This window comes from Dermacentor andersoni, chromosome 7 (genome assembly GCF_023375885.2).
Source record: "Dermacentor andersoni chromosome 7, qqDerAnde1_hic_scaffold, whole genome shotgun sequence".
Lineage (NCBI taxonomy): Eukaryota > Metazoa > Arthropoda > Arachnida > Ixodida > Ixodidae > Dermacentor > Dermacentor andersoni.
The window spans coordinates 68,546,851-68,565,403 of NC_092820.1; the positions used below are offsets into that span (position 1 = coordinate 68,546,851).

Below are 18,553 nucleotides of genomic sequence, written 5' to 3' on the forward strand. Positions count from 1 at the left end.
CGGAAGTCCCCCACTACGGCTTCCTACATAATCAGATAGTGCTTTAGATAGCTAGCCTAAGAATTTAATGTAATTTTGCTCCTTTGTTATTTTTGTAAAAGAAAAGCAAAGGACACAAGGTAAGTTTTCGCTGTCCGTGACACACAATATGTTAGGCCCTCTGCGCATGCGCTACCTCTCCGTGGCACCGCGGTACACTTGTCGAGGATTCGATGCAATTTAGCATACCGTCACTGCATTATGTGCTATAGCGTAGAGTGAAATTAGTCATCAAGTGAAGAGTGAAGCTCTTAGAGCTTTCCGCGTCACCATTGCATTACGAACATTAGTGCTTTGAAGAGTGGGCTGGTTCGGACACTGCAATGTTGTTACGCAATCACGCTGACTTGTCGCGATAGCCCGGCAAAAGATGCGCATGCAGAGCTAAAAGTGAAATTCGGGAATTTCACGGGCTAAAACCACGATATGACTATGAGGAACGCCGTAGTAGGGTCTCCAGTTTTTACCGCCTGTGATTCTTTAACGTGCACCATATGTACGGTGCACGGGTGTTTCTGCATTTCGCCTCCCGTTGAAATGCGGTCGCTGCGGCCGTTATTTGCAGCGCAAGGCCAAAGCCGCTACGCCACCACGGGGGGTGCGCCTGCGTAGGGGGCCTAACTTATCACGTGTCACGCAAAGCTAAACCTCTCTAATAATCTAAAGCGCTTACCACTGTACCACTGCTTCGGTCTTGCGCACTCTTGTTCTCACAGAAAAGGCGCTCGATGTGGTACACGTTTCTGTCACAAATGGCGGAATAATTACACTAATGAGATCCTCAGTGCCGTCTTCCTTTATGTTGCTCTCCCGTTAGCGCTTTTTTTTCGCTGCGTCCGCAGTGATTTGAAAGATTTTAGCAGACAACATATATGTTACAAATGGACGGCGTGCTGGCACAGAGCTCTTGAAACGAGATCTAATGTACAAGCCATTCTCTCTCTCTCTCTCTTTTGTGCAGATCGTCGGACTGAGCACGGGAGGCCTGCACGCTCTGCACTTCACGTACGCCTTCTACAAAATGTACATCGAACCGAGGGGCTACGGCTGGTTCTGAGAACCTCACTTCCTCAGCCGTAAAGCCGAAGGTCGCGAAAAAAAAAGAGCAGCCGGGCGTTCTCAAAATTAAGGTGTCTGTGTGTATTTCTTTCAGCGTATTTGGGCGTATGTGCTTGTCAAAATTGAAAGCTTGATAGGGCCACTGTAACACTGCCCTTGTATTTGCTCTCATTCAATGAAAAATAAATGGATCCACGAAGTAGCCGCTTCCGCATTTGCACCTAGTTTCGCAGGAAAGGTATCAACACATCAGTGAATACAAGGATGCACACGAAAAAGATTCCTCGCGGACATGTGGAATCCGCAATAGAAGCGAAAGTTGTGGCCGTTTTATCAGTTCGTTATGTAGTTCATAGTGACTCCGGGATGACCTGGCAATTGTTCAGTGTGAGCCTTTCGGTCCCGCTGTACCAGTGTGCACCAATAGGCGGACATGCGCCGACTCTCTTGGAGCTCGTATATGTGTGCATGGTGGACTGCATAGTCTATGTACAGCGTAGAGGCAACAATGCAGATGGAGATCAAATGAATAGAATACCGTTCATGGGACACTGGGTATGCTCGTAGCTGCCGGGGAGCATGAATTTATTTGCGTATAATAAAATTTTTTTGCGTGACAGTGTAACATTTTCTAGCCCATTCGGCACGACAGAAAGCTGAGATAGTTGGTAAGGATTCATTATGCAAAAAAGGTGAGGCGTGCAGACAGGACACAAGTGTAGAGAAGCGGACGACACGAACGCCGACTATCAACTGAAGAGAGCTCTGAGGCGAGAAAAGAAAAGACAAAACTCATCTGCGCAAGCTCAGGAATGGTATCACCACGTGTCAGTCGGGTACATGTGCAGGTCTACGTGAGAGATAACTGTTACGGCACTTAATCTCTTCCTTATGTAAAGTAATCGAAGGCTGACTCACGCACGCACGTCCACCATTACAGATATGCCATGCCTCTACCATAAGACGCGTATCTTCATTCTTATGCCTGTACAATATTACGCCTTCATCTAACTCTGGCATGCAGTTACAATCTTGGCAATGTAGGGAAAGATTAGAAGGCGATCCACCGGTTAATGGCCTTTTATGTTCCATTAGCCTTTGATTGATACACCGTCCGGTTTGCCCTACGTAGAACTGGCTACAGCTAAGGGGAATTTTATGTACGACACCCATACGACATTCGAAAAAACTGTTGTTCTTAATGTTCTTCACTGGACAAATATCTGTTTTTTTTTGCCTTTTACCAGCTTCCTTTTCCCCTGTACGGCAGCGCATACATTACCTAACTTATTGGGAGCAGTGAAAGCAACATTAACATCATGTCTACTTGCAACTTTTCTAAGCCTGTGCGACACTGAATGAATGTACGGAATAGCCACTACTCTTTTCCTGTCCTGTTGTTATTTTTAAGCGATTCTATTCTTTGAACTATATATATATATATATATATATATATATATATATATATATATATATATATATATATATATATATATATATATATAATTTGCAGACACAAGTTAGAATAAGCTAGCGCAAGACCGCCGTAATTGGAGATCTCTGGGAAAAGCTTTCATCCCGCAGTGTACATAAATATGGGGTGATGATGATGATATATGTAGTTCTGTTAACACTGGAAGCATCAAGCTTCATTTTAAAATGTTTATTCAGAACATTTTACGAGACAACATATGGGGTAGCTATTGAGATGAAACGGCGCACTTCACGGCCACTGGCTAGCCACGCATATTATAGCCTCAAGTTCATATGTTGAAAACTAAAAACTATCCTAACACAATCTGCATAAACACAACAGAAGGCTCGAACGCGCATACACAGGAAACAATGAAGGTGGCAGCAAACACTGCAAGTAGCTGTCACCGCTTAAAAAGAAAGAATTGCGTAGTTTCTGAGAACGGTTAAGTTTAGCACCAGTCTTCGTTATTTCAGCTGAAACAAAAAAGAAAAGCTGCGGCAAGTGACAGCCCAAAAGCACGTTTGCGTATTGTGCAGTGCATGCAGTCTACCGGGTTTCACATTATTGGAGAGCTTTAACATTATTGGCGAGAGCTCGCCCAGGCTTGGACGATCTCTGCCGGTGTCTGCCGGAGCCGGTGCCACTGGGCACGGTGGCACCGGCGGAATGACGGTCACTAATCCGTTTGTTTTCGTCGTGCAGCTCTCCATAGGTCTTTTCGTATCCCTGGATGGCATACGCATGCTACCGGCGGCATCGTCCAGGGAAGCAAACGACACAAGCTTCGTCACGTTTCACGGGGCGAAGATAACGTGTTCAGCACCTTGGAACTGTTTGCCCCCGTCCGCGACTAGGCCCACGTGTGACGAACTACGTCACCAGCAGCCAGCGCCGCTTCGCAGTGCGCCTATAAGTAGCCTGCCTCCTCGCATCGCGTCTACTGGGCACGGCGGCACCGGCGGAATGACGGTCGCTAATCCGTTTGCATTCATCGTGCAGGTAAGAAGACAACACGACTACTGTATCCGTTCTAGTGATCCGTTCTTGCTGTTGCTGCTGTGTCCGCAGCTTTGTTGTATGCTTGTGAACGTATTGACATGGTTAAAAGAGCTGCTTTTGTTAGCGGGAGACATTGAGAGCAATCCAGGCCCTGATCTAGCGCAAATCGTAAAGCAGTTGAAGGAAGTTGCAGCCGATATCAAGGAAATTAAAGAAGGGCGGCTTGCCAGTATAAATAAAAAGCTAGATGCTCTGTCATGCCTGGAGTCGACGATAACCTCATGCGAAAGCCAAATACAAGACATTCATGAGAGTGCAAGGAAAATGGAAAAACGAATGGGCGACTTGGAAAACCAGAGTAGATGGTCAAGCCTAATAGTATACGGTCTGACGGAAACAAAAGGCGAAAACAGTGAAAAGCTAGAACAAACTGTAAATAAGACCATTATCCAGGACACGCTTGGCTTGCAGCCTATGGCCATAGAGCGAATTCATCGTCTCGGTAAACCAGCGCATAACAAAACAAGACCAGTAATCTTTAGGCTTCTGGATTCTAGTCAGAAATCTATAATATTAGGAAAGGGGCGCAAGCTAGAAAACACAGGTTTGTCTATCGGGGAGGACTTCTGTAAAAGAACGCGAGAAATCAGGAAACTGCTGTGGAATAGCGCCAAGGAAAACCGAGAAAACCATGACAGGGTTTCTTTGTCATTAGACAAGCTTTACATTAATGACCAAGTTATCGCTTGGGACGAGGACAAGGGGGAGAGAGTTTTACTTAAAGAAACGTAGGAGCAAAGCGTCCAATAACGCGAAGCCAAGCGCAGTCAAAGAACTAACGTTATTGAACGTAAACGCGAGAAGCATTGTAAGTAAGACTGACGCGCTTGAAAATCCACTCTTTGAACATAATCCTGACAGTGTAGCGATAACTGAAACGTGGCTTCCCTCGGCTGTCTTAAATCACGAATTTGTGCCTCCCGATTACTCCACCATTCGAAAAGACAGACAGACACGTGGTAGTGGCGTGGCACTGCTAATGAAGAAATCCCTCCAATACGAACCATTGCCAAATGTAAGGGATGCTGAGGCCGTGTTCTGCAGAATTACCTGCAACAACACTGCCATAATTGTAGGCTGTGTTTACCCAAGTCCTGACTCGGACGAAAGCTTCATAAAGAACGTACATGAGTTTCTGCAGTGCCACGCTCACAGCCTAAGAATTATCATCATGGGAGACTTTAGCCTTCCAGAAATTTATTGGAAGAAAATGCAATACTCATCACGTACTTCAGAAGCGCTAATTGATTTAATGCTCAACTTCAACCTACAACAAGTAGTTGATCAACCAACACGTTCACATGGTACTGCAGGTAATATACTCGATCAAATCCTACTCTCTGATCACTTCTTTGTAAACAAAATACATACTAGTATTGTTGAAGGTATATCCGACCACGATATTCCAATATGTCACCTACCTCTGTCGTTTAGCATACAAAAAAGGTCTTTAGAAAGCACCGTTATCGACTTTGCGAAGTCGGACGACGCCAATGTTTTGACGTACATGGCACATGAATTCACGGATTTTGCGGAAATGGCTTGCAATCCTTCGGCAGACGCAAATTCCCTCTGTATTAAGTTTAAGACAGTAATACATGACTGCATTGAACAATTTATACCGTTAAAAAAAAGAAAATCGCGGAAATACAAACCATGGGTAACGCGTGAGGTAATTCATGCCAAACGAAAAGTGAAAAGGTTACGTCGGTCTTTGAAGAAGACTAAAAATCAATCACTCCAGACATCAAAGTTGATTACCGCCGAGGCGGAACTTAAAATCAGATTAAGCCACTCTAGAAAAGAATATTTTAATACTACCCTGCCTAACTTTGTAAAAGGTAATCCACACAAATTTTGGAATCACTTCCGTGTACGCAAAGTAATCACGCCAGAACGACCCCACGATGAAAAAGTTTCTCAAAGTAATGCATACAAGTACTTCCAATCGGTATTTACTGCAGATAACGGATTTGTCCCCCCAATAATTCCTACAGGCTTCACCATCGACTCACTAAACATAACTAACTCAGGAATTTTTAACCTCCTACAGTGGCCCTGACGACGCCCCGAACGAATTCTTAAAGCGATACGCAGAATGGTGCAGCAGGTATCTTGGCATTATCTATCGCATATCACTTTCAACCGGACGCGTGCCAGATGACTGGAAAAAAGCAAAGACAATACCAATCCATAAATCAGGTGACACAAACTCTCCTTCCAACTACAGACCAATATCACTAAGTAGTACATCATGCAAGATACTACAGCATATAATTTTATAACACCTAACAACATATCTTGAAGAGAATGACATACTAACAGCCAATCAGCGTGGATTTCGGTACGGGATGTCAACAGTAACACAGATGACTGACGTTATACATGACCTAGCAGAGACTATTGACAACCAAGGTCAAACAGATATAATATTTCTAGATTTTAGCAAAGCATTCGACTGTGTGTGTCACTACAAGCGAATTGCAATATTGGAGTCAATTATTGGAAATGGAAGCATCACAGCCTGGACTAGGTTTTTTTTTATCGCAACGTTCACAGTTCGTTTTCCATGATGAAGCATCATCTGATACAGTTCCCGTCACATCTGGCGTTCCCCAGGGCTCGGTCTTGGGGCCCTTACTATTCTTAATTTACATCAATGATATCGTCAATAACATAGCATGCAGCATAAGGCTTTTTGCAGATGATTGCATTATATATAAAGAAATAAGAAGTTATGAAGATCACCTTACTTTGAACAGATGCCTTAACGAGATAAATGTCTGGTGCGAATAATGGCAAATGTCTATTAACATCAAGAAATCAGTGACAATGGTAGTAACAACAAAGAAGATTTAGTCTGGATTCACCTACCTTCTCAATGGTAAACCCCTAACTAATGTTCAGCAACACAAGTATCTAGGACAGACTCTAGCATCTGACTTGAAGTGGAACAAGTACATTGCCAACATCACTTCAGCAGCCACCCGTAAGCTTTTCTTCCTTAAAAGGTCCCTGAAATCTGCTCCCAGTAATATCAAACTGCTATGCTATAAAACCTTTGTGCGGCCAGTACTAGAATATGCCAACACGGTTTGGTTTCCTCACACAAAGATAAACATAGCCGAAGTGGAAAAAGTTCAAAGGAAAGCAATACGGTTTATTCACAAGTACAAAACCACTGACTCGCCCACAGAACTCCTGGCTTCATCCGGAATGGACACACTGGTAAACAGAGCAAAGCAAGCTCGGCTAAAATTCATACACAACCTATCGCACAACCGCTTTAACATAAATTCTTCAAAATACATTACTTTCTCTACGTCCCGTATTTCACGCCATAAGCATAATAAAATGTTAGTTGAGTACCCTTTTAAAACGGACACATTTAGATACTCTTTTTTCCCTACTGCTGTTAGGGAGTGGAACCACTTCGACTCAGAAATAGCTGATATAGACTCGCCTTCAATTATTAGTAATATGATAGAAAGGAGTAAGTAATTACCGCTAGAAATATTTTAGTCTTATGCAAATTTGTTTTTTACATTGTTTAGATCTATCTCTTATGTTATGTTATGTTAGATTGTATTAAGTTATACACTGTAAGGTTTTAAGTGGTTGTGTTGCTTTTATATTTCACGTGATTGTACTGAATGACAATTTATTGTATTTATAACATCTATTTTATCGTTATAGTTGACATCACTAATTATATGCATGAAACTATGTCTTTCTTTTTTTAGCATTTTGTATTTTTCCAGACTGTACTGTGCAGCTACGTGTAGCGTATCTATTTGTACTTTGTATACACGTGTTCTATTAAAAGTGCTGTATTAACGCTTACATTGTAACAATATGTCCACCTGCTATGGTCTCGATAAAGAGACTGGCAGTGTTGAAAATAAATAATAAATATATATGGTTAGAGTGCTGAACAATGGCCGCTCACGCGCATTAGACATAGAAGCCTATCCTGCATGTTATTTCATGAAGGCATGATTTTCTCTAGTCATAGGTATTGTGTAAAGGGCAAGTTCATTGACGTAGAAAAGGTAGTTGGCACAGTAAGGCATGCAACAATACCAATGAGGTGGACTTCCGTGAATACAGGGCAGATTGTCTTGAGCAGGCAGTGGGGAATTTCTTGAACACTTCTTTTTGTTTCTTCTCCTTTCTCGGATTTCTCATGATATAAGTTCTATACGTTCTTGCTGATAACCTCTTTGTGCATCAGTTGTCTGGAGCGCATTGTGCGACAAATACATATTTTATTGCTTCTATATAAGTTCGATCCGCTTTACACGGCTAATGCTGCCGTGTTGTGCTTTGTTATTTGTTTTATTAGGAGTCCTTATACTTCTTAGGCCGGTGTGATGGCTATGGAATAGCACTGGCATGATGCCCACGTATGCAGCACCTATTTAGAGCGGATCTCTTAGGCGCCCGTTCCTGTATTGAGCGTCGGCGTGCCTCAGTGTCGTACTTGGAATTTGTTCTCCCTCAGTAGGCGTAACCGAGCGAACTAGCACAGCGAAGGATGAATGAGCGAACGCTAGCGGCGGATGAAAGACAGCGAGAGCGAGGAGAGCGCGAGAAGGAAAGCGGAGGCGGCAGGTGTAGCGGAAGCATAGGGAGAAAAGTGGAGGAAGCCACCTGGAAACATGCATAGATGGCGCTCACATCCGCGCATCCGCGGCAGCGGACGGGAGGGGGAAAGAGAGAGGAGCAGAAAGCTCGCCCTCACGCCTAGCGTTCGCCGCAAGCGTTTTGCTGTGAAGATTACGGTAGCGTAAGCTGCAGTTGCTGGGAAGGAGCATCTGGGTGGCCAGTCTGTATATAGGGCAACGCATCACGGCTCTCCCAGTCGGTGCGGCGATTGGTGCGAAGCTTCAATATATCGCGAATTTAAAACACGTATGGAGCTGCGCTCAAATTTCGCATTAGGGATTATCGTAATCGCCGGTGAACTAAACAAAAATAAATTTGCTCGACTTAGCGCACTATGCACTGGAATTCTACTTTGTCATTGTCTGCCCTTTCCATAAAAAAAGACCCGAGAAAAGAACGCTGTAAAAGAAGCTAGCGAAAAAGAGCAAATGCATGCATTCATTCTGTAGTGCAATCCAGGATCTGCTTTTCTCTATCAAGGTTTTTAACCTAAAGACGCAAGCAGACGCTTTTAGGCAATGCATTCTTTGACAATAGAACTTCCATGTCTATGTGCCCTATTCTTGGGTCGCGCACCTGTTAACTCCACAATATTCAGCTTACGTAGGCGCCCATTCGTAATATCTCAGAAAAGTTTTTTGCAAACAGCGTGACGAGAATTTGTCGGAGACGGTGCGCTCTTGGGAGGTTGCTGCAGCATGCACATGGAGCTTCTAGCAGGTTTTCTGTTTGCCGTCTGCTTCGTCCCGTCGGAATGCAAGTTTGCAGCCTACGCATGGAAAGCTTACAATATACGAAAAGTATGTATATTTTGGTGTAATGATAATATAAATTATCAAGTTGGACCTTTGTTTGCTGTGTGAACATTCAACCCTGACTTTCCCCTTAATCGATAGTGTTCCGTAAACAAGTTTCTAAAACGTGATTTGATGTTGCAAGCCGTTTGTTATTTTCCACTATTTGACGGATGATTGACCAATGCAGGTCGTACTGTTGACAAAGCGCCAACAAGCGAAAATGAATTGCTACCGTAGTGGTTAAGGAAAGGGCATGATTGGTAATTTAGCCAGCACAGGATGAGCAGAAGTTGTGTGACTGCATCCTGCCGGCGTTTTCCAAGGGGCTATAGGAATCTGAACTCTTGTGAAGGGCCTTTGTGTAAACTACGTTGTAATTTGGGAAAAAACTAAACTGGTCTAGTTTGTATGGCTCATTATTCCTACAGAACAAAAGATAAAGCGAGAGGGAAGTCAAAAACGACGGGACTGTGCGATGACTGCCCACTGACTTTTTTTAGTTAATCGGAACAAGCCTCAGTTAACGCACCTGTCTTTCCCCGGAAGCCTTATCATGATTTACTGCTGACGTGCACTTCGAATTCAGAATTGGTGCATATGAACAAAGCAATACTTTTACTGCACTTTGAATAGAAGTATTTGTTTATGTTGTATTAACGTTGTGTTTACGTTGTAAGTATTAATTATGTTGTATTTATAGACGTCTTGGACACACAAATTAGAACAGTTTGCGGAATATTCAAACCATTATGACTTCATTAGGAATAATTGGCCGGTCGATTCGTATCATGAATATCCTACTATGTTGGTATTATCAATATCTAGGGCTCTAAGAGGCGTATAACAGGAGTATTCCTTCACGTTAATGCACGTGAATTCACATTAATGAATTTAACGAATTAATGAATTAATGCACGTAATTCACGTTAATATTGCTTCATGAAGGGACACATTAATTATAATTTCTAGCAGCTGCAATATTCGCAGTGTCACTCTTACTCCCTGTCGGGGTTCTAAATTCAGTGAGGTTGCGAATCAGTTTGCGAATAGTCAGGCGAATCGTCGTTCAACTAGCACAGCATTATAATCGCTCGCAACTTTGAAGGCTGTACTTAATGTGACAAATCTTCATTCGAATGTATCTATATAAAACATCAGCAATATGAAAGATTGATATGCTCGAAAGTTCGAAGAGGCTTAGGGACTTTTGGCGCTTCAGGAACGACTTTCACAGGTATGAAAAATGTCAGACGTATTTACCAAAATTATTAAGTTCTTTATTTTGATGTTTTTCTAAGTTGTTTATGAATGTCACCGGTCTCCTACGGCTCAAGAGATTTGTAAGCCCGTAACAGATGTGTGGTTCTTAAATTATATCCGAGCGGTTTTCATAACCCACCTAGCCCGCGTTTTGATCTTATACATGTGCACTCACACGACTAAGCTTGAGGTAGGAGTAGTTGGATGTAGAAAGACACAAAGCGAGCGCTCATTCGCATATTTTATCGCCTGCTGCCTACATAAAAGGGGCTAACGGGGTTTTCAAGCAATTTACTCAATCAATTAATCAATAAAATTGTACTTTCGCTGAATTCTTCTCTTTTAATTATTATGCAAGTTAGGTTGAATGTTCAAAGCGCTAAAATATTGACTCTGGGGAGGTTGCACTGCCCCTTAGGCTGTAGAACTAATCGCTGTGTAGCGTGCAAAGAACATAACATTGGCATAGGGGATTATAAAGCGAGATACTGTCATTTTGTTGTACCTGTGGTTATGCTATGCTAATAAGCCAAGTATACGACCTCATTAACTTGATAGCGTCCGTTAGAATTGTTTTGCTGGGGCATTCTAACCCCAGTACATATCAAGGCGCCGAACGGAAGGCGTAATGTTGAGCTTTTCGTAAAAGAAGCACGCATTGTGGGAATCAATGTTGACGAAGCTTCCTGTGCTGTTTGATAATTAGTGGTGATGTTGACGCCGAGTATTTAATGTCCTCAGCGTTTAGTCCAACAGAAGAGTGGCGAGTGGACGCTAGACATTACCTTGCGCGAACCACTGCTGTTTATCTGCGTCATAAACAGAAGTCACAGGGAGACGTGTTTGACTGAGGCCTTGTGCACCATTGTTTATAACTTCTGAAAGGTTCGAATGTTGTCATTCCCTCACGTGGCACATCGCATCGTGGCAGAAGTGTTAAACATTATCTTAATTATGGGGCTGACCTATGCCAAAATTAAAATTGGTTTTTGAGGCACGCTATAGTAGAGGACTCCGGATTAATTTTGACATTCAGGTGTCCTGTATTGTGCACCTAAATCTAAGTGCACGAGCGTTTTTTGCATTTCACCACCGATTAGATGCGGCTGCCGCGTTCAGCATCGAACACGCGACGTCGAGAAATACTATAGCCGCAAAGCTACCGCTGCGGTCACAGAAGCGTTGACGTCACGTGCGACCGCTTCTGTAGTGTCTCCTGGTTCCTGCGGCGATTTAATGCGGCTTTGCGTCTGCACACCCTGCATCAGTTGCCCGTTTGACAAATTCGCATGGTTTATTTTTCGGAAATAACGCAAACATACCGCAGCATAGCTTCAGTTTGAGCGCAACCAATGTCGTGTTTTCTTGCTGCCTTCTCACGTCACATTCTTCTCTGTCCCCCCCCCCCCCCTCCCCGTCCCTCCTGTATGGGAACTGCGAGCGAAGAGTGACAGTACGGTGATTAATTCGTTTCACGACTGCGTCAGTTCTACGCTTTCCTTGCCTCCTCTCTCTGCCTCCTCTCTACCATTCTATCAACCTTCGCTCCGAACTGTTCCATGCTAGTAGAAGGGTGAGCCCTTAAGCTTCGGAAATGCTATGGCGGGGGAACACGGATAATTACATCTGCCAAGAGACAAATATGGCGACGTCATGGAGCTCCGGAGGTCATTATGCACATGCGATGCGATGGAAATGTCGAAATAAGTTTCTCGCGTCACCTTTCCTCCCTGCCACACTATTTCCATATTTGTATAGACTCTCTGAACTCCCCCCTTTCCTTCCGGCGCGGCAAGCCCGACAGCCACAGCAGGCGCAGGAGTAGCCGCAGCACCAGTAGTGGAAAAGACGAAGAAAGAAGACAAAAAAAAGCTTCGTCTTAAAAATAACCTTCATGGTAAATGAGAACTAACAAAGAGACACTGAGACAGAGATCTGTTGTCTGTCTGGGCCGCTTAAATATTAGTATATAATAAAAAATATCCCAGGGGCCCTTTTTTAAACTATCGAAGCCCTATATTGATCAGCGGTGACAAATGTTCACAATTTTATTATGATCATCATTATTTGGCTACTTCAGGCACTTCAGCATATATATACACGTGTACTTGTTCATGTTTCTCCGGTGACCACTTTTCACCGGCCAGCCAATGTTAAACGTTATCGCTCAGTGCAAGACGCGCCTACTTGATTTAGAAATTACGCGAATATTATCGTTCATTCTATCTGTTATGTCCACGCCGAGCTTCGCATTATCGAATTGAATACGCGACGCGAATTGTTTATTAGTTTCTGGAAACCACGCGGACACCAGCGATTGCTCTAGAACCTTTGACGAGTGATGTATCAAAGTCGATGCGATTGACCCGCTGATCAGATTCCGACGATCGCTGACAGTGTTCGCCACTGTCGTTGTGCTTTGAACCTAACTTGCTTTTGTGGGCACAGGCTCACCCAATAAAGAGTTGAGGTAATCAAAGTTTTGCTGTTGTGTTCTTCTGCGACACTACAACGGGACATCTAGTGGATTTTCTTTTGCGTTGATATACCGCAACCCGAAGACCACACTAACTACGCCCCGAACCATCGAGGAAGTCGCAGGCTGCGAAACCTGCCCCCGGAGCACGGACTTTTTCCTGAGATGACAATGAAGATCGTGGCCAACCTAACAAACCCAATTGCAGCCCCAGCGTCCGCCATCGTGCTGCAGAAGTCCAGAGAGCCACCAACCTTCATTGTTTGAAGACCCGTAAAAATTTCTGGACATATACGAAACGGTCGCTGCATCGAATAACTGGAACTACGACGAGAAACAGCGGCATGTGTACGTTTCCTTAAAAGACTGCGCTACAACATGGTTTTAAGCCCGCAATCGACCCTGACGACATGAGACCTATTTCGCAACGGCCTCCTGTAGACCTTGACGAGTGTCGTGCGCAAAGAGTGAGCTCAGGCTCTGCGGGAAACTTGGAGGCAGCTGCAAGAAAGAGAACATCCCGATCTTCACTAAAGAGACGACGCGCCTGAACCGGCGCGCCGACTCAGATACGCCTGAGGAGAATAAAATTCGGTATCTCATGTGTGGGGTAAAGCAAGAACTATTCGCTGGAAGAGCGTAGAAGAATTTTTAACGGAGGCTACCACAACTGAGAAGGTGATAGAAATGTGTACAAGACAGTACAATTATCGCTCGACTCCAGACAGCGCTGACCTTCAAGCAGAGGAACTACTGAAATGTTCCCATTGTCGCAGCCCCAAGTGGATTTGATTGCTGACGTAGTCCGAGAGGAAATCCAGTGGTCACTGAGAGTTCGTGGACCGCCGCAGCCGACCGGCCGGACACGATGACCTACGCTGCCGTCGCCCACCGTCACGTTCCCCCTCCGCGTCCACTCCCCAAGCCGCCATTCCATCGCCAGACTCCACCACGACCGATTCCGCCACCTTGACCACCTGTCGACCAGCGCAACGCCCCGAGGTAGACAGACATTAGGGGTGCCTCCGACAACTGCCCGCTCGGCTATCACTGAGGGGAAGCCGACCGCGTCTACTTCCGTTCGCGAGATGAGAGTACGAGAGTTCGCTGTGAATGCGTCGCGCCTGCAGCAAGGTCATCGTCTTCGCGATATCCCCGACTTTCTCGCCGCCACACAGTGGAGCACTCGACAACCGTCTCATTCACCCTCACCAAGCTGCTACCTGTCGACGCAGAGCCAACCATACACTGATCCTGCCCGGGGCCGGTCCGTCAGCCCATATCCGGAAAACTGAATGTAGCTGCCGATGGATGCCCGGTTGCTGTTCTTCAAACTGACGAAGATCCTCTGCCGATGATGAAGAAGCCGAAAAGGATATCTCGACGAAATACCAACGAGATGTCGCCATCCCAACGAAGTTTTGAGGCAAAGAGTACGCCGACAAAAGAAGACATGACGACGTGACGTTCCAGCCACAGCTGAAGACGACACAGCCGTGACTTGACGCCAAGACGAAACTGTAACCTCAGACACAGAACCATAGAGATTGACGTGCTTCTCAACGGCCAGAAAGTCATCGCACTTGTAGACACTGGAGCTGACTACTCCGTCATCAGGGGACCCATTGCCGCCCAGTTGAAGAACTGCATGGGAAGGTCCTGAAATTCGGACAACTGGAGGATACCTGATAATGCCTATCGGACCCCCTCCGACGGGTAGACGACGCATCAGACCGGCTCTGCAATGCTAAGTATTTCGCTTCGATAGATATCAAAAATGGTTATTGGCAAATTGAGGTCGATGAAAGGGATTTAGAGAAGACCGATTGTAACACACCAGATGACCTTTTGATGCCATTTGAATTTTGCTCTGCACCTGCAACAGTCAGGGGCTTAAGAGATGCAGTCTAGGAAGGACTGAAGTGGCAGACTTGTGCCGTCTACTTGGATGACGAATTATGAAGATCATCTGAGGTGGCTTCAGACAGTACTAGAGGCGATCAAGTCACCTGGACTCACCCTGAAGCACGAAAAGGGCCGTTTTATTTGCGAACTCTTTCTGTTTCTAAGGCACGTTATTAGCAACTCTGGAGTAAGTGCTGACCCACAGAAGACAGCTGCCATCACTAAGCTCGTCGACAAGAAGGCAGTGCGCAGATTCCTTGGCTTGTGTGCCTATTACAGGCGCTATCTAAAAGACTTGTAAAGCATTACGGAGCCATTAAGCCATTTCACAAAATACGACATCGACTTTGATTGGGAAACACGGAAGGATGACGCATTTGAGAAGCTGAAGCGATGGCTGCAGTAACCGCCGGTAGTTTCACACTTCGACGAAGAAGCCGAGACGGAACTCCACACCGACGCAAGAAGCATATGCCTCGGTGCCATGCTAGTTCAAAGGAAGGACGCAGTTGAAAGCGTAATAACTTACGTTAGCTGGTCACTGTCAAAAGCAGAAGCGAATTATTCTACGACGGAGAAAGAGCGCCTGACGATCATTTGGGCTACGGCGAAATTTCGGCGTTGCATATACGGCCAGCATTTCGAACTCGTGAATGACCACTACGCCTCGTGTTGGTTTACAAACTTAAACGATCTTTCAGGCCGCCTAGCCCGATGGAGTATCACACGCGAGGAATCGAACGTCACCATGCTGTATAAATCCGGGAGGAAACATTCTTACAGCGATTGCCTGTCGCGCGCCCCTATTGACCCGCGAGCGCAAGGCGAAGTGGACAACGACGCCTTTCTAGGAAACATATTTGCAGATGACTTCGCCGAACAGCAACGAGCAGACACAGATTACCTAGATGCCAAGGCCGATGTCGTGCCTAGGGTATTTTTACGTGCGCTCTCTTTGTTTTGCTCGCACAACGACGTCCTCGTGAAGCAGAACTTCTCTCCATTCCGGGCAATCTACCTCCTCGTTGTGCCAGCAGGAGTCGAACCAATATTCATACACGTCCTGCGATACGACCAGACAGCCGAGAACCTGGGGCTTTCCCGTAGGCTCGCAATATTGCAAGAGAAGTACTGTGGGTCATTCCTGGCCGCCGAGGTCGCCCGCTACGTTAGGAGATGTGACTGCCAGCGACGCAAGACATCACCGACAAGGCCAGCGGGATGATTACAGCCCATCGAGGGTCCATGCCAACCGTTTCAGCAGATCAGGATGGATTTGTCGGGACCTTTTCCGACGTCAACATCTGGAAACAATTGGATCGTCGTGGCATTCCAATACCTTACCCGCTGCGCCGAAACGAAAGCTGTGTCGAAAGGTAATGCAGCCGAAGTGGCGAAATTCTTTGTCGAGATCGTCCTCCTGCGACATGGTGCCCAGAAGCACTCATCACCGACAGTCGAACGGCATTTAAAGCAGAGCTCATCGAAGCCATTCTGCACTACAGCCAGACAACCACAGAAGGACAACTGCTTACCACACTCAGATGAATGGTCTTATGGAACGGCTGAGCAAGACCCTCGCCGAGGTGTTTGCAATGTACGTCGACGTCGAGTAGAAGACGTGGGATGCAATCCTGCCGGGCGTAACCTTCACTTAAAACACAGTGATGCAAGAAACAACGCAGATCACGCCGTTCAAGCTGATTTACGACAGGAACCCGACGACGACTCTCGATGCCATGCTGCTGCACGTCACCGACGAAGAGAATCTCGACGTCGCTGCCTATCTCCAGCGCGACGAAGACGCCCGACAGCTCGCCACCCTGCGCGTCAAGAATCAGCAGAGGAGCCACAGCGAACACTACAATCTTCGCCTACAATACTCGGATTACCGGCCCGGAGACTATGTTTGGGTTTGGACCCTAATATGCCGACGAGGTCTCAGTGAGAAACTTTTGAGACGTTATTTCGGACCCTACATTATCATCTACCCATTAGCGCATTGGAATATGAGGTTGCGTCATACGGCATTTCGCAATCACAGCAGCGCCACGCACGACCTCAAATGGTCCATGTTGCGTACTTTAAGCCGTTATATCATTGCTAACGAAATTTCGGACTGTTTCTTTTTTGCTTCATAAGTGTGCTTTTGTTTTTCGTTCTCCTTTTATGCTTCTGCCATTGGGACGAGGCATTTTAGGAGGCGGGCATCGACAGGTGCAGTTTCTTATGTTTCGCCGGTGACCACTTATCACCGGTTAGCAAGTGTTAAACGCAAGACACAAAAGCATGATTTGTAACTTACGCGAATGTTATCGTTCATTCTATCTGCTATGTACTCGCCGAATCTTGCATTATCAGATGAATTGTGTAATAGTTTACGGAAACCACATGGGCACCAGCGATTACGTTGGAGCCTTCGACGAGTGATGTATGAATTTAAATTATGTGGTTTTACGTGCGAAAACCACTTTCTGATTATGAGGCACGCCGTAGGGGAGGACTCTGGAAATTTCGACCACCTAGCGCTCGTCCCGTCTGCTCCTTTCTGTGTCCGTGTTTCACTTCGCGCTAGAAGCCGAAATCATGTCACCTAGGGTTCTTTAACGTGCACCTAAATCTAAGTACACGGGTGTTTTCGCATTTCGCCCCATCGAAATGCGGCCGCCGAGGCCGGGATTCGATCCCGCGACAACGTGCTCAGCAGCCAAACACCATAGCCTTTGAGCAACCACGGCGGCTCAGTAATGTATGAATGCCGACACGCTTGAGCCGCTGATCAGATTCCGACGATCGCCGACTGTGTTCGCCACTATTGTATTGCTTTGAGTGTAACTTGCTTTTGTGGGTAGGTGTTTGCCCAATACAAAGTTAAGTTATTCACAATGTTGCTGATGTGTTCTTCGCCATCAACATCACATGACAATATCTAGCCTCTAATGCCGACCCAGTGACCTGAACTGTTTGCTAGCTTATGCTAATATCTAGCCTCTAATGCCGACCCAGTCACCTGAACTGTTTACTAGCTTATGCTAGAAAGTACGTGCTCGTGGTCGTCGTGCCGTCGTGCTCGTTCCAGCGTCGTCATTCCAGCTTCGTTATACAACTCTAGTAATGCTGTCGTCTCCACGTCGTCGTGGTCCTACAGTTGATGTCATGTTATTGTCGTCATACCGCCGTCGTTGCGCTATTGTCGTCCCAACGTGATGATTTCAGAAACGTCCACCAATTCACTTCATGGCGTCGCCGTCATACCGCCTTGTTAGTTGTGTCCACTTGCTTGTACATTCGTCATTTCGTTGTAAGCGTGCAGTAGTTTTTCAGTCGTGATTATTATGCCCCGATTGTCATGCTACCGCTGTCATTGCGTCGTCTTCGTGCAGTTGCCGTCACACATTTATTGTCATACCATCGTGCACGATGATGCCGTTGTGGTCGTTCTACCATCGTCATTCCTGCTTCATAATCCGGTTTCTTACATACCATCATCGACATCCCATTGTTGTCATTTATTCAATGATGTTACATCATCATCATCATCATCATCATTTTAGAATCGTCATTCTACTGTCATTATGGCGTCGCCGTCATACCAACTTCGTAGTTATGTTGACGCCATTCCATCTTCGTCAATCCACCGTCGTCCCTTCGTAGTCGTGATGCTCTGATGGTCATGGCGACCTGGCGAGCGAGCGTCATAACAACGTGGGCTGGTCGCAGAGACAGTGCGTGTTGCATATAGCCGAACCAATGAAAATCTTAGAATGGATGGATGGATGCAAAATTTACTGTGAGTCCTGAGATACGCGATTG

At 45.6% G+C, this 18,553-nt stretch overlaps 2 protein-coding genes across 4 annotated transcripts in view; both read left to right on the forward strand.

Moving 5' to 3' along the window:
• LOC126534947 (uncharacterized) overlaps window positions 1–1,289 on the forward strand; it is a 37,273-nt gene extending 35,984 nt beyond the window's left edge. Inside the window, exon 6 of the mRNA XM_055072818.2 lies at window positions 1,001–1,289. Coding sequence (XP_054928793.1) covers window positions 1,001–1,096 — 96 coding nt within the window. The 3' untranslated portion in view covers window positions 1,097–1,289. The remainder of the gene's footprint in view (window positions 1–1,000) is intronic.
• A 1,829-nt stretch (window positions 1,290–3,118) lies between these two features.
• The window catches only part of LOC126534342 (uncharacterized), a 102,219-nt gene continuing 86,784 nt past the window's right edge, over window positions 3,119–18,553 (forward strand). For 2 of the 3 annotated variants that reach the window (XR_011895431.1, XR_008613289.2), the window contains exon 1: window positions 8,939–9,102. Coding sequence is in view for 1 of the 3 variants with exons in the window: in XM_055072816.2 (XP_054928791.1) it covers window positions 3,242–3,574 (333 nt within the window). In the remaining 2 variants the exon portion in view is untranslated. Of the gene's footprint in view, window positions 3,575–8,938; window positions 9,103–18,553 lie in introns of those variants that run through there. The other variant, XM_055072816.2, reaches the window with a different exon arrangement.